We start from the raw sequence: 17,193 nt of genomic DNA, 5'->3' as shown, positions 1-17,193 counted from the left end.
TGAAGGTTCGAGTTGCCAAACATCATGCGTTTTTCTGGATTTTTTTGTTGTTCTGTCTCTCACTGTTCAAATAAACCTACCATTAAAATTATAGACTGCTCATTTATTTGTCAGTGGGCAAACATACAAAATCAGCAGGGGATCAAATACTTTTCCCCCCTCACTGTACAACGCAACTATTATCGAAGTAATTATCACTGAATTGTTTTTAACAGGTTAGAGCTGGGAATGATTTAGAGGTATGCTTGAGCACAATGTTATTACATAGGGCAGTTTATTGAGCATGTAAATGTGTTACCGTAGGTGTAGATATGCATTACAATAGACGTCTACACTCACTAAAACAGCATTCTTTTGACACTTATAACAATAATTTGCTGTTCCAACATTCAAAGCTGTAAATGTGTATTAGCTACACTTTGTTAAAAACACAATATTTACAATAATAGTAATACACAAAAGGTAGTATATTTGGCATACTTACAACAATCTCATCATTATATAATTTACAATTTCTCAAGTACTGATTAATGTGAATATTTGATCCAAACAATTCACAACTAATTAAAAAGGAAATGAAACATACAAAAGTGAAACATACAAACCATACCCAAGTTAATTCTGAAAACCGTTGTACTGAATTAGGTGATCAATATTTACGCACATTTTTTCAAACTTTTTATTACAAAAAAAACAGTGTCGTCTTCTCTTCATAAAACACTGACAAGAAACCACCTGACGTGACGACTCCCTAGATACCGTAGAACAGGAGAAGAGGACTCGATACCAGTACACTCTGTCCACCGCGAATGTCAAACGGAGACAACACCTCTAACTCACTCGTCTGTACTGTACAAGCGTGACCATACAATGATTCGTTGAAAAATGGTGTTCTAAAAAGATTCTCTAATAGAAGAGCAGCCCTCGTGTGTGTGTGTGTGTACGAGTTGCCGGCAGTTACTGGGTGGCAGACAGCGGGCATCTTTTCCACCATACATACTGCACTTCAAATGCCCATTGTGGTCGCCAGGATAACAACTCAAGAGGTAGAGTGAGTCCTTGGTGATGCAACCACTGTTAACGCAGATTCAAACTCATTTGTGCTAATCTCATATCCCCATTCCTTACTTGTAACAGTTGTCATTCATATACTTTTCATCTTAATAACTGGATTTGTCTCAAAGTCTGTTGTTTTCATTGTGGGCTAGTACAAACTCAGCTGGTCTAGTCAATGGAGTGTTTCCAGTTTCCAGGTTCAGGATTCTAGTTTGTCGTTACAGCATACATAGAGTACATCTTCCTTTGGCACAATACTTGGTAAACCCCAAAGGATCTACCACCACATACATACTGCACTCCATGCAGGAGGGTTAGGGTGTGTCCACATCTCTGGCCCCTCTTACAGCAATGGCCTCCAATTAATAAGAGCTACACACAATTTGCTAGAGCTACAGCCTTCAATTTAGTGGCACATGTCAGATGCAAGAACAATGGATTCTTGGAAACATGTGCATTGGTCTAAGAAAGTGGATTTCAAAGATGGAAGGAGCTCTTTATGGCTTAGAGTAGAGCTTGAAGAAAGGTCAAGAGATTTGAGCGATTCAATATCACGAAAGGGGTGGATTTCTGAGTAACTTGTTACAACTACAATTCTCCAAGAATAAAAACGAGGCGTCAATTTTAGCTACACAGCACTTTCAAATGGTCATGACACAATGAAAGAAATGATCAAATAGGTAAATCTTTCATTCCTGTTCCGGTACCATTTTTGATGTATGTGAACACACCCTCAGCTACTACCATAAACTGAAATGCATATGCATGAGACCTCTAGCACCTTTTTAGCTATATAGAAAAGTACAGTGTACTTCAAAAAACGTGCAAGACTCATGGATAAAAGACTCTGTTTCCAATACTTAAGGCAAAACACTTCTTATATATAACCAATATATACATATATTGGGACTATTCCATCTATCAAAAAATCGACACCTAAATTCGTTGTCTTAATTTTTCTTCTGATAAACGCAGCAATTTACCGTGTGGAACCTACTACTGTACTGGAGCTAAAAGTGCGGAATGACAAAGTCAGTCATTGCAAAGCCCTTTCGAAAAAAGATCTTCACAATGAGACCGACTCACGAGTCTTGAGTCTGTCTTGGGCAGAGCCTGGGATTACCAAACTGAAGAGAAGACAGTGTAAAAAGTGCAAAACGCGCCAGTGGTGTCACCCATCAACCCACTAGGGTTGTAGGTCCTCACCCAGCCTATAGCTGGGAGACCTTCCTGGGGAGAGGTCTGGGTCTGGGGACATGGGGCACCCCGTCGGCCCTGCGAGGGTCCGAAGTTGGGACCAGCTTCATGCTGCTAGTGCGTAGCTGGTGGGGCTTGGGGGGCAGGGCCGGGGGGTCCACACTGGGAGGGATGGAGAGACTGTGGGGCAGGGGAACCGGCCTACGAGGGTTGGAGCGCTCGTACACGCTGTAGGGCGGCGGCGTCTTGTTCTCGCGGCGGATGAGCTCGTCCGAGCCCGAGGAGACCGAGTTGGGCATGGTGGGCCCCTGGTGGGCGGGGTGGTCTCCAGTGGTTGCCTCGGTGCCCGACGCCTCGGACACACTGCAGCGACTCATGGAGGAGATGCCGCTGCTGTAGCTACCGGAGAGGACGGGCGAGTTGGACACCAGACCAGCCGACTGGCACTCAGTGGGTGAGGGCGTGAAGGGCGGTAATGAACTCTATGGAGAGACAGAAACAGAGAGACAATCAGAAACACAACAGAAAAAGAGAACCAAACAGAGAACCAATCAAAAACGGAGAACCAACCACAGCCAATCGCTCAAACAGAAAAAGTACCAATCTCCTTAAGACTGCACATGTGTGCTTCACAGCCTAATGAGGTATAGCATAAAGGAACAATAAAGCCTATGAAGCATAAGAATAAAGACACCAGACAGATTGACAGTGCCACAGTGCTTGTTCCACCTCATCATACGTCAGTGTGCATTGGGACGGAGAAATTACAATATCCGGCAGTTTCAGCGTGAGGAATCCAATACGTTGTCAAAATGTTTTCTGAGAAATTACATGGAAATACTGTTATATCTTGTTACTCTTAATTGGATTTAGTGGAGTGGACAATTGATATGTTATTTTTTCTATAGTTTGTCGTGCTGCGACGCAGCAAATTCATGTTTCTGTCTGACAATTCGATATGTTCATGTAACTTCTCTCAACAAGACTGAAGCTAAATGCTCGTTGATATGTTAATATTCCCCACAAATCTCAAAGGCTTGGAGCGCTGAGCTGCCCCTCACAGCACAATCAAAGAAGACCCCTCAGCAGACCTCCAACAGGCCCCATTATCACTCACACACACACACACACACACACACACACACACACACACACACACACACACACACACACACACACACACACACACACACAACCATAAGGCGTTGTATTTGTGTTGCTGTTTGTGCCTCACTTATAAATAACTGTCAGTGCAAAGAAAACCTGTATTTTATTTTCTAACAAAAATATATGAATTTCTCAATGTAGATCTGTAAAATCCTGTTAAAATGTCACTCCTAAACTGCCTTGCCACATGCAGGCTGGTGCTAGATAATAAATTGCTCATTAGCAGAGTTATCTGACAGGCGAAAGCCAATGTGGATGAGAACATGAGACGACATAGAGGGGGAAGATAATTCAATTGTGGTTCAATACTGCCTGACAACCAACAGAGAAACCATATAGCACACAGACATTCAAAGTACTGTCAGAATACTCAACAGCATTAGTAGGAGAACAGATAGAGATGCACAAGCACACACCCTCGACACACACAGGCATTCAGTCAGGCACACACCCTCGACACACACAGGCATTCAGTCAGGCACACACCCTCGACACACACAGGTATTCAGTCAGGCACACACCCTCGACACACACAGGCATTCAGTCAGGCACACACCCTCGATACACACAGACATTCAGTCAGGCACACACCCTCGACACACACAGGCATTCAGTCAGGCACACACCCTCGACACACACAGGCATTCAGTCAGGCACACACCCTCGACACACACAGGCATTCAGTCAGGCACACACCCTCGACACACACAGGCATTCAGTCAGGCACACACCCTCGACACACACAGGCATTCAGTCAGGCACACACCCTCGACACACACAGGCATTCAGTCAGGCACACACCCTCGACACACACAGGCATTCAGTCAGGCACACACCCTCGACACACACAGGCATTCAGTCAGGCACACACCCTCGACACACACAGGCATTCAGTCAGGCACACACCCTCGACACACACAGGTATTCAGTCAGGCACACACCCTCGACACACACAGGCATTCAGTCAGGCACACACCCTCGACACACACAGGCATTCAGTCAGGCACACACCCTCGACACACACAGGTATTCAGTCAGGCACACACCCTCGACACACACAGGCATTCAGTCAGGCACACACCCTCGACACACACAGGCATTCAGTCAGGCACACACCCTCGACACACACAGGCATTCAGTCAGGCACACACCCTCGACACACACAGGTATTCAGTCAGGCACACACCCTCGACACACACAGGCATTCAGTCAGGCACACACCCTCGACACACACAGGCATTCAGTCAGGCACACACCCTCGACACACACAGGCATTCAGTCAGGCACACACCCTCGACACACACAGGTATTCAGTCAGGCACACACCCTCGACACACACAGGCATTCAGTCAGGCACACACCCTCGACACACACAGGCATTCAGTCAGGCACACACCCTCGACACACACAGGTATTCAGTCAGGCACACACCCTCGACACACACAGGCATTCAGTCAGGCACACACCCTCGACACACACAGGCATTCAGTCAGGCACACACCCTCGACACACACACAGGCATTCAGTCAGGCACACACCCACACGCATGTTTGATTCGCGCCTGTCTCAGTGGACTAATCCATTGAGGAGGCCACGGGAATGTCAGTCCATCATCAAGACATGATACTGAAATTGTATATGGTTATAGTATGTGAAAAAATAATGCTGCAACACTAATATACACTACCGTTCAAAATGTTGTGGTCACTTAGAAATGTCCTTGTTTAAAAGAAAAGCACCTTTTTTGTCCATTAAAATAACATCAAATTGATCAGAAATACAGTGTAGACATTGTTAATGTTGAAAATGATTATTGTGGGAATTTCTACATAGGCGTACAGAGGCCCATTATCAGAGACTATCACTCCTGTGTTCCAATGGCACGTTGTTAGCTAATACAGGTTTATCATTTTAAAAGGCTAATTGATCATTAGAAAAACCTTTTGAAATTATGTTTGCACAGCTGAAAACTGTTGTTCTGATTAAAGAAGCAATACAACTTGAGTATCTGGAGCATCAGCATTTGTGGGTTCAATTACAGGCTCAAAATGGCCAGAAACAAAGACTTTCTTCTGAAACTCGTCATTCTATTCTTGTTCTGTGAAATGAAGGTATTTTATATGCAAGAAGTTGCCAAGAAACTGAAGATCTCGTACAACGCTGTGTACAACTTCCTTCACAGAACAGCGTAAACAGGCTCTAACAAGAATAGAAAGAGGAGTGGGAGGCCCCGGTGCACAACTTAGCAAGAGGACAAGTACATTAGAGTGTCTAGTTTGAGAAACAGACGCCCTGCCCTACAAGTCCTCAAATGGCAGCTTCATTAAATAGTACCCACAAAACACCAGTCTCAACATCAACAGTGAAGAGGTGACTCCGGGATGCTGGCCTTCTAGGCAGAATGTCAAACTTGGATTAGCTAACACAACATGCCATTGGAACACAGGAGTGATGGTTGCTGATAAATGGGCCCCTGTACGCCTATGTAGATATTCCATAAAAAATCTGCAGTTTCCAGCTACAATAAGCATTTGCAACATTAACCATGTCTGCACTGTATTTCAATTTGATGTAAAAAGAATATGCTTTTCTTTCAAAAACAAGGACATTTCTAAGTGACCCCAAACTTTTGAACGGTAGTGTATATAATAATAACGTGCTTTCTCCCGCATTGGATGCGGTTGCTGTCCGCGGTTCTGAAAAATAATCCAGTGAACCATAGAATTGGCGCCTTTCCCTATGTTGCTATGTGCATAATAGAAAATTAACCAGCGTATTGGGAATGAGAACAATGCGGCAGAGGCAGCAGCAGCAGCAGAGACGAGGAAACAGCCCTTGCCTTAGCCTAACTGTCTAAGATGTGAGGAGAGAAGGAAATCCCAACTTAATTAGGTCTATAATCAACAGCCTAACTGTTACATGTGCCTGGCTTTATAAATTATCCATATATATCTAAGACAGAAGACAGATATTGCTTCTCTTGCCTGTTTGAGTGTTTGTTTAATAGCCTGCTGATTCCGTGAGAACCAAGCCTCATTCAAAGGAAAAATGTTGGAGAAAGCAATTTCATAGATTCACTATTCTTTGCTATGCTGTAATAAAGGCATTACATTTTTTATTTTTTATTAGAACAGACTAGTATTACTTATAAAATATTTAGTGTTGTTTACACTTCCAAACAGGCAGAACATTTATACTGTAATCTAACAGCAGTAGTTTGTCACAGGTAATATGCACGCAGCTCTCGTTCCTATATCCTCCTTTTTCTTGATCTCCTTCTTATTACAATTATTATTATGATCATCATTATAATAATAAGTCATGTCGTTATCATTAGGAGGCTTGGTGTTGCAGCCTGGTATAACCACCATCGAGCTGTAGGCCTAAGAGCATGTCCTGCTTAGTCTTAATACCATAACTTACTAAGGCCTATATTTCAATATCTAGGCTACTGTGTCTATCAATCAATCCTTCATTCGTCCATGTCGTCACACAGCAGACGAGACATTCATGCTTTGAAAAGCAAATCAACCATTTTTGTTTTAAAATGAAAAAAATGAAAAAACAAATGAAGCTGTGAATAATCAGCCAAAATAATAAATAAACTGCAATTCACGAACGCATGCAACTGCTTTCAGTATATATAGCATATATATATATGTTTTCATTAGAACAGACTCTCTGGTGTTGTCAACACTGTTCCAAAATGTCAGAGAAAATTACATTGTAATCTAACAGCAACTGCTTGGCACACAAGCACATGCAACGCTTGCTCCATTCCTCTTGAGCTCCAGCAGTTTCCACAACTAAGTCAAATGTCTTCCACAGATCTGACTTCCCCTTTCCCTCCTGAACAACCAGTAAACATTTGCCCAATTCGAGTTTCTTTTTCACGTCTTCGGTATCCATTTTGCTGTCACGTACTGTGTTCAGAGTTTGTTATTACCAATATATTGATGTGATTATGATAGGCTATAGGTCAGGCCCTATTGGTCGCATGCATGTGATGCTTACATGATTCACCAAAGAGAGCAAGGGTTGAGGGAATAGGGAATGTATTTCCTAAACAAATTAATGATAACAGAACATTTCAGTCAGAAAAGAGTAAGAAACTAAATGGTTGACATGATGTTGCAGCTTCAGGACGGACAGCTCAATAAACACTGTGCTGTGGTGCCTTTTCACTGCAGTCGGGAGGAGAGCGAGACAATGTGCGCCAGTCACACAGGCACTCACATTTTGTTTTTTAACACAGTATGACCATCAGGCTCTTTCTTAAGTAATTTGTGTGTCTTAATTATTTAATCAAACAGTGTGCTTGATGCATCAGACAAGCTCAGTGCATATGTAGTTAATTTTATTCAAACACATAGGGTGTTTCTGTCTAAATATGTAAAAATAAGTTTAAACATTTTGACCAATCGATTGGTGGAAAGAAGACGACTTTCGGTCGACCAAGATGTTTCTTAGTCGGGGACAGCCCTAACATACACTATATATACATAAGCATATGGACACCCCTTCAAATGCAAACTCCATGCAAACTCCATAGACAAACGTTGGCAAAAGAATGGCCTTAGTGATGAGCTCAGTGACTTTCAATGTGGCACCGTCATAGGATGCCACCTTTCCAACAAGTCATTTTGTAAAATGTCTGCCCTGCCAGAGTTGGTCAACTGTAAGTGCTGTTATTGTGAAGTGGAAACGTCTAGGACCAAAAACGTATCAGCTGTGAAGTGGTAGGCCACACAAGCTTAAAGAACGGGACCGCCGAGTGCTGAAGCGTGTAGCACATACAAATCGTCTGTCCTCGGTTGTAACCCTCACCACCAAGTTCCAAACTGCCTCTGGAAGAAACGTCAGCAAAATAACTTTCTGTCGGGAGCTTCAAATAATGGGTTTCCATGGCCGAGCAGCACATACAAGCCTAAGATCACCATGCACAATGCCAAGCGTCGGTTGGAGTGGTGTAAAGCTCGCTGCTAGTGGACTGGAGTGATGAATCACGCTTCACCATCTGTCAGTCCAAGAATCTGAGTTTCAAATCAAATCAAATTTATTTGTCACATACACATGGTTAGCAGATGTTAATGCGATTGTAGCGAAATGCTTGTGCTTCTAGTTCCGACAATGCAGTAATAACGAACAAGTAATCTAACTAAGAATTCCAAAAACTACTGTCTTATACACAGTGTAAGGGGATAAAGAATATGTACATAAGGATATATGAATGAGGGATGGTACAGAGCAGCATAGGCAAGATACAGTAGATGATATCGAGTACAGTATAACATATGAGATGAGTATGTAAACAACAAAGTGGCATAGTTAAAGTGGCTAGTGATACATGTATTACATAAGGATGCAGTCGATGATATAGAGTACAGTATATACGTATGCATATGAGATGAATAATGTAGGGTAAGTAACATTATATAAGGTAGCATTGTTTAAAGTGGCTAGTGATATATTTACATCATTTCCCATCAATTCCCATTATTAAAGTGGCTGGAGTTGAGTCAGTGTCATTGACAGTGTGTTGGCAGCAGCCACTCAATGTTAGTGGTGGCTGTTTAACAGTCTCCTGGCAGATGCCAGGAGAAAGCTGTTCACGTAGTGTACATACATACAATTGAAGTCGGAAGTTCTACTTTGTGCATGACACAAGTAATTTTTCCAGCAATTGTTTCCAGACAGATTATTTCACTTACAATTCACGGTATAACAATTCCAGTGGGTCAGAAGTTTACATACACTAAGTTGACTGTGCCTTTAAACAGCTTGGAAAATTCCAGAAAATGGTGTCATGGTTTCGATGCTTGATAGGCTAATTGACATCATTTGAGTCAATTGGAGGTGTACCTGTGGATGTATTTCAAGGCCTACCTTCAAACTCAGTGCCTCTTTGCTTGACATCATGGTAAAATCAAAAGAAATCAGACAAGACCTCAGAAAAAAAATTGTAGACCTCCACAAGTCTGGTTCATCCTTGGGAGCAATTTCCAAACATCTGAAGGTACCACGTTTATCTGTACAAACAATAGTACGCAAGTATAAACACCATGGAATCATGCAGCCATCATACCGCTCAGGAAGGAGATGTGTTCTGTCTCCTAGAGATGAACGTACTTTGGTGCGAAAAGTGGAAATCAATCCCAGAACAACAGCAAAGGACCTTGTGAAGATGCTGGAGGAAACAGGTACGGAAGTATCTATATCCACAGTAAAACTAGTCCTATATTTACATAACCGGAAAGGCCGCTCAGCAAGGAAGAAGCCACTGCTCCACAACCGCCAAAAAAAAGACAGACAATGGTTTGCAACTGCACATGGGGACAAAGATCGTACTTTTTGGAGAAATGTACAATGGTCTGATGAACCAAAAATAGAACTGTTTGGCCATAATGACCATCGTTATGTTTGGAGGAGAAAGGGGGAGGCTTGCAAGCAGAAGAACACCATCCCAACTGTGAAGCACAGGGGTGGCAGCATCATGTTGTGGGGGTGCTTTGCTGCAGGAGGGACTGGTGCACTTCACAAAATAGATGGCATCATGAGGCAGGAAACTTATGTGGATATATTGAAGCAACATCTCAAGACATCAGTCAAGAATTTAAAGCTTGGTTGCAAATGGGCCTTCCAAATGGACAATGGCCGCAAGCATACGTCCAAAGTTGTGGCAAAATGGCTTAAGGACAACAAAGGCAAGGTATTGAGTGGCCATCACAAAGCCCTGACCTCAATCCTATAGAACATTTGTGGGCAGAACTGAAAATTGTGTGTGAGCAAGGAGGCCTACAAACCTGACTCAGTTACACCAGCTCTGGCAGGAGAAATGGGCCAAAATTCACCCAACTTATTGTGGGAAGCTTGTGGAAGGCTACCCGAAACGTTTGACCCAAGTTAAACAATTTAAAGGCAATGCTACCAAATACTTATTGAGTGTATGTAAACTTCTGACCCACTGGGAATGTGATGAAAGAAATAAAAGCTGAAATAAATCACTCTCTACTATTATTCTGACATTTCACATTCTTAAAATAATGTAGTGATCCTAACTGACCTAAGACAGGGAATTGTTACTAGGATTAAATGTAAGGAATTGTGAAAAACTGAGTTTAAATGTATTTGGCTAAGGTGTATGTAAACTTCCAACTTCAACTTTACATACACAGCTCCATTGGCCTCAACCCTCAACAGAATATATTCACCAGCAGCCAGCTAACAACCCATAAAATATTATAGGAAAGGTACAGGGCAGTTGTTTAATAAAATATGGAGACAACTACAAATACTTGTAGTCGTACCAGGTTCAGGGGTATATAATGAAGAGGCTCTTCCTCTTGGTATATGAGTGGTGGAGACATAGGGTTGTTATGGTGTTAAGAATACAACTTCAGGAGAGATGACCAGACTTGAATGCAACACTTTAACCTGTTGCCTTGAACGCAGCTCCCTAGCAACTCAACAAGCATCAGCTGCTGCTACTCATTGCTAATCAGACTCCTCTCTGTCCGCAGTGCATGTCGTGTGGTGTTACTAGCCTTTTTGAAGTCTTGCATTGCTCGTTCTCTACCTTTTATCTAGTATCTTTTAGGTTCTTCGAAGGATCTCATAGGAGTGATTGCCATCACCACAGCAGCCTAACTATCAAGAACTGGAGATGATGTTTTGAGACTCAAAGCCAAACCCTACAGAGTCCACTCCCTGGATCCTTCATCTGCAGCCATTGGCTTCATCCGGTCCATTCTCATTCACCTCCTGAATCCTCATTCTAACATCCGTTCCACTTCCTCAACAATTTTAATGCCTGGCACTTAAACTTGTGAATGTGTGTGGTTTTAAGTGGTGAGCAGGATGCTATACTGAGAGAACTCCTTCAGGGCCCTGGACTCAGCTGAGTTCTGTTTAGCTGGGCTGGCCAACCCGGATCAGTGTCATCTGTCACAGCCCAGTAACCACAGATTCACAGATGGACGCATGCATGCACAAATACATACACCACGTACCACATGCAAGCATGCATGTATGTACGCAAACCCGCACCCATTCAGACAAGCATGCAGGCAAACAGGATCAAATGAGTCATCTACTGCTGGAATGAAGGACTCGGGGTTCTGATCCCATGCTGTCCTCCTGACCCTATTTGTAGTGCACAGTACATTCAGATCAGCAGCATCAGAAAAACACTAGAGGACACAAATGCAATCACACACCACAACACCAACCTTTTGTGGAGATCTGGATGTTGGGAGAGGGGACTGCGACCTCATAGTCTTGGCTGAAGAGCCTGTTGACAGTCAACCGGAGAGAAACAGAGAAAGAAAGAAAAGAGGGCACGTTTAACTCCTGCCACCATTTTGTACCAGTCGACTTGATGACACTGGAGTGAGCCCTCCACAGCTGAGGACTTCAGTAGGTCTGGGCATCTATGAATCAAATAATCGCACTGTCGCGGGTCCTTAGCCAGCACTAAGCTGTGTATACATCCAACAGCTGCTCTTTGGAGGGCAAAACACTCAATTCAACGCAACAACAGGGGGAAAAGTCAGCTCTAGTGAATCACAAAATAAATATATAACTCAAAAAATATAATAACATACGTCTAAGTTTACTGGAAGTGTCAGGCTCAGGGCTTGAAAAGTGGGAGTTTGGGAGTTATGTGCACTGCATGTGTGTATGTTTGTGTGTGTATGTTTGTTTGTATGTGTGCACTGCATGTGTGTGTGTAGGCTTGCTGTTTGGGGATTTAATAAACCCCTGAAGCACCACAGAGATTAAAGTGTATGGAGATGGTATGAGAAGGCTCATCTATACAATCTTATAGTATAGTTGAGTCTAACTGGTTATAGTTATTATATAGAGTTTGGATTATAGAGTAGCAGGCGGTATAGCAGAGGAAAAATATGCCATCTAGACTGGTTGTCCCCTCATTCATAACGTATTCACGGCTTTATGACGTGAGCTTGACCAATTTATTTGTCTATAGCAACTCTTCTGCAATCATCATCAAAGTCAATCATATAGATTGTTTTTTGATTTTCCTCCTGTACCAAAGCTTGTCAGATAGTTAATTATTGTTCATAAGTTGAGAAAATAAAGTTTTTTATTTTTTATTTAACCTTTATTTAACTAGGCAAGTCAATTTACAATAAGTCAAAGGAATAAATAGCTTTGGTACTGGACAATTTGTGTACTCAACAGTGCTAGATGGTTGCCTTTGGCAGGATAATAACAAGTTGGCTCGAGCAGATACAGACAGGCAACCCAGGCTAGAATACAGACCAGTATTATACAGTATGTGTACATCATGTGAAGGAGAAGTTATTTATAGAAGCAAACCAGGCGGAATAGAAGAGAGCAGCTGAGTTTATAGCAGAGAGTTGACAGCGTAACAACGAGCCTTGTAAGAGAGCAGGTGGAAGCACCAGGTGTCAAAATATGGGGGAAAGGATTAGTGCCATTCCTCATTGGTTGAGTGTTCTGATTGGTTTACCTGAGTATGGTGGCCTAGGAGGTACAGGGGGACAGAGCAACTTTCCCACAGTGTCAGAGAACTGTGTGTTGTTGACCTCTTTTACACTGTCTAGACTCCGGCTACTGAAGGTGGTTCTCACTATGTTGGTGTACAAACACATAGACAGACATGCATCAATCACTGCTCATTGGGTTACAACACGACACAACATATCACAACACATCAGACGATGTAGACTAGATTCTAGATCTGTATTAGAATGTAATCATAGTCAATAACAGAACATTTGATAACACAGGTAGGGATTCGTGTCGGGTGTTGTAACTGATCATTTATGACAGAGTTACTGCATTTCAAGATCTTCTTAGCCTAAATATAAAGCATGGGCAGGTGGAGATTTGACAGACTGCACCTTAAATTTGTGGGGGTGGCAGATAGCCTAGCAGTTAAGAGCGTTGGGCCAGTAACCGGAAGGTCGCTAGTTTTTGAATTCCCGAGCCGACAAGGTGAAAAATCTATGAATGTGCCCTTGAGGAAGGCACTTCATCATAATTGCTCCACGATCGCCGTTGAATGGCAGACCTTGGGTGTGACCCCGGCTCTCCGAGGGTGTCTCAGAGAGAGTGTGATATGCAAAAAACACCTTTCCAATTCATACATACATATGTGTGAAATAGGAAAATACAAATGATGAATTATTATTATTAACAATCAACCACACCTCAATCTTCTTATGTACTGAATATCATGCAACTGACAAGTTTTAGTTGATCTTAAACCCTCGCTGTGCTGTTTAGAATGCAGTGAGACAAATCACACTGTAAATAACACTTCCCTGTTCTCTCCTGTTAATATGAAGGTGCTCTTCCTGTGTTAAGTTCATTCTTCCACAAACTGGTGCAAAAGAGCAGGTTTGCGCATTTCCACTTAAGCTGAGTGACGACACCTTAAAGTGGCACACCACCGTGCTTGTGGATCGACGTGATAAAAAAAACAAAAAAAACAGGTATATTAAAGTTCCACATTGGTTTTATATTTTCTATAAAATACTAATTTCATGAGTTAATTTTCCCTGAACCTCTAACCTTCAGTGAAGTTTCACAGAAAGCAATCAAACAGCTGAGCTTTTTTAATTACACAAGGGCCCTTCCAAACTAGATTTGAAATGCCGCCCCACTGGAATATGTCAAAATATAAAGCGCTTATATAATATACAAAATATACAAAACAGGCATCTGTGGATAAAAAACTGACACACATATGCATTTATACATATGGATAACCTTCCGAAAAGGCGTATCCCATCAACCCTTGGGGAATAAACGTGTTTTCACGCGTTCTGATATTAATATATAAAAAGCATGAATTTAATGTGTGCGTGTGTCCCAAATGGAACCCGATCCCCTATAAAGTGCACTACTTTCGACCAGAGCCCCAAAAGTAGGGCACTATATAAGGAATAGGGTGCCATTTGGGATTCCTCGCATGTCTGTTGTTGACTGTGAATACTGATGGAGCTGAGAAGGAATAGACCTCATGGGGAGAGGCTGTCATTGAAGCAGATGTCTCCTCTCCAGACAAAGTCTGTCACACTCTCACCGGTCAGTCTGTCAACTATACCGGTCAGTCTGTCAACTACACTCATGTCCGGACAGATGACCACAGCTATGATCTCATTGACTGACTGGGATGAGAAGCGACTGTTTAGCAGGCCGCTAGTGTCTTGGTACGACACATAGCCCAGGATACTTTGGTGATGTAATGATTTTGGGCTTATATACTCATGTACTGGAAAGAGAGATGGAGACAATGACTGAGATGACATACAAGACAATGAGACATGTTTTACCTTTGTCTGGTGCAGAAAGGTTAGGATCACTTCGGGGTAGTGTGGTGTCACCTATTTGATGAGGGGTCGCCCTCTAGAAAAAGCAAACAAGACAGCACAATACTGAAGCTACAAAATCCATAAAGGAGAGTAAGATATTTTGACTTATGTGGAGTTCAGGTTTTACAGTCTTAACTTAGAGAAATCCATACTATGAGTGACATTTCATGCCGGCTGAAGAGCTCTTTTGGTTCAGACTGCAGAGATCTTAATTAAGGTATTATAACTGTACTTGTCTGAGTATTGATTTGTTTGTGTGTGTTCACCTGTGCAGGGTCTAGGGGATTGGGGTAGATGGCACTGACGGGTCTCTCCCTGGAAGAGAGGCAGGAGTTCTCTCTGGAATGCTTGTGTTTGTCCTGGAGCTGGGGAGAACCTGGAGGGAAAGGTGAAGAGAGAGGAGAGATTTAGATGTAGATTTTATTGGTGACAGCTAGTCTTCCTGGGGTCCAACACATAACGAAAAATACTTTAAAATGTACATACATTTAAAAACATTAACAAAAGACATTACAGTCTTACAGGCATACATACAGTACCAGTCAAAAGTTTGGACACACCTACTCATTCAATGGTTTAAAACTATTTTCTACATTGTAGAATAATACTGAAGACATCAAAACTATGGAATCATGTAGTAACCAAGAAAGTGTTAAACAAATCCAAATATATTTGAGATTCTTCAAAGTAGCCACCCTTTGCCTTGATGACAGCTTTGCACACTCTTGGCATTCTCTTAACCAGCTTCACCTGGAATGCTTTTCCAACAGTCTTGAAGTAGTTCCCACATGCTGAGCAATTGTTGGCTGCTTTTCCTTCACTATGCAGTTCAACTCATCATAAACCATCTCAATTGGGTTGAGATCAGGTGATTGTGTAGGCTGGGTCATCTGATGCAACACTCCATAACTCTCTTTCTTGGCTAAATAGCCCTTACACAGCCTGGAGGTGTGTTGTGTCATTGTTCTGTTGAAAAACAAATGATAGTCCCTCTAAGCGCAAACCAGATGGGATAGCGTATCGCTGCAGAATGCTGTGGTAGCCATGCTAGTTAAGTGTGCCTTGAATTCTCAATAAATCACAGACGGTGAGGGGGTGCTTTGCTGGTGAAACTATCACACCTCCTCTTCCATGCTTCACAGTGGGAACTGCGGAGATCATCTGTTCACCTGCTCTGCGTCTCACAAAGACATGGCGGTTGGAACCAAAAATCTCAAATTTGGACACATCAGAAAGACAAAAGGACAGATTTCCACCTGTCTAATGTCCATTGCTCATGTTTCTTAGCCCAAGCAGGTCTCTTCTTATTATTGGTGTCCTTTAGTAGTGGTTTCTTTGCAGCAATTTGACCATCAAGGCCTAATTCACATAGTTTCCTCTGAACAGTTGACGTTGAGATGCGTCTGTTACTTGAACTCAGAGAAGCATTTATTTGGGCTGCAATCTGAGGTTCAGTTAACTCTAATGAACTTATCCTCTGCAGCAGAGGTAACTCTGGGTCTTCCTTTCCTGTGGCGGTCCTCATGAGAGCAAGTTTCATCATAGCACTTGATGGTTTTTGCGATTACACTTGAAGAAACTTTCAAAGTTCTTGACATTTTCTGCATTGACTGAACTTCATGTCTTAAAGTAATGATCGTTTCTCTTTGCTTATTTTAGCTGTTCTTGACATAATATGGACTTGATATTTTACCAAATAGGGATATCTTCTGTAGCCCTATTGTCACAACACAAATAATTGGCTCAAACGCATTAAGGAAATAAATTCCGCATATTAACTTTTAACAAGGCACACCTGTTAATTGAAATGCATTCCAGGTGACTACCTCATGAAGCTGGTTGAGAGAATGCCAAGAGTGTGCAAAGCTGTCATCAAGGCAAAGGGTGGCTACTTTGAAGAGTCTCAATTATAAAATATATTTTGATTTGTTCAACACTTTTTTGGTTACGACGTGTGTTATTTCATAGTTTTGTATTCACTATTGTTCTACAATGTAGCAAATAGTAAAAATAAAGAACACCCTGGAATGAGTAGGTGTGTCCAAACTTTTGACTGGTACTGTACATTACTACATATTAGAGAACGACCAATAATCGTCTGAGATGATATATCGGGCCGATGTTGGCCTTTTTCTATAGGCTATCAACCCTTCTCTATGTCGGCTTTTCTGATAGTCCCTCTACATAGCAAAGCTGCTGCTATGCCAGCTGCCATTCACTGCCTGAGCCACGAGCACTGCACAATGCCGAAGCAAATCAGCAGCAGCAAGCTAGCTCATTCTCCAACAGAAAGTTGCATTATTGAGAAATTGATTAATTGACACAGTGACCAAAATCAAACTCCTGTTGCAAATATTAGTTTAGTTAATTCACTAATAATAAGGCTAGTGTTGATGTGCCCTTGACA

At 42.2% G+C, this 17,193-nt stretch overlaps 1 protein-coding gene across 6 annotated transcripts in view; it reads right to left on the bottom strand.

The window, feature by feature from the left end:
- Window positions 1-252: 252 nt before the first annotated feature.
- LOC109896763 (dedicator of cytokinesis protein 4) overlaps window positions 253-17,193 on the bottom strand; it is a 141,568-nt gene continuing 124,627 nt past the window's right edge. For 5 of the 6 annotated variants that reach the window (XM_031831906.1, XM_031831910.1, XM_031831908.1 and 2 more), the window contains 5 exons: window positions 15,053-15,162; window positions 14,748-14,820; window positions 12,917-13,036; window positions 11,649-11,710; window positions 253-2,735 (listed from right to left, as the gene is read on the bottom strand). In XM_031831906.1, coding sequence (XP_031687766.1) covers window positions 2,268-2,735; window positions 11,649-11,710; window positions 12,917-13,036; window positions 14,748-14,820; window positions 15,053-15,162 — 833 coding nt within the window. In that variant the 3' untranslated portion in view covers window positions 253-2,267. The remainder of the gene's footprint in view (window positions 2,736-11,648; window positions 11,711-12,916; window positions 13,037-14,747; window positions 14,821-15,052; window positions 15,163-17,193) is intronic. The other variant, XM_031831911.1, reaches the window with a different exon arrangement.

Source organism: Oncorhynchus kisutch, linkage group LG9 (assembly GCF_002021735.2).
Source record: "Oncorhynchus kisutch isolate 150728-3 linkage group LG9, Okis_V2, whole genome shotgun sequence".
In the NCBI taxonomy this organism is placed as follows: Eukaryota; Metazoa; Chordata; class Actinopteri; order Salmoniformes; family Salmonidae; genus Oncorhynchus; species Oncorhynchus kisutch.
Note: the sequence above shows the minus strand (reverse complement) of the source record. Positions and strands in the feature narration are given on the sequence as shown.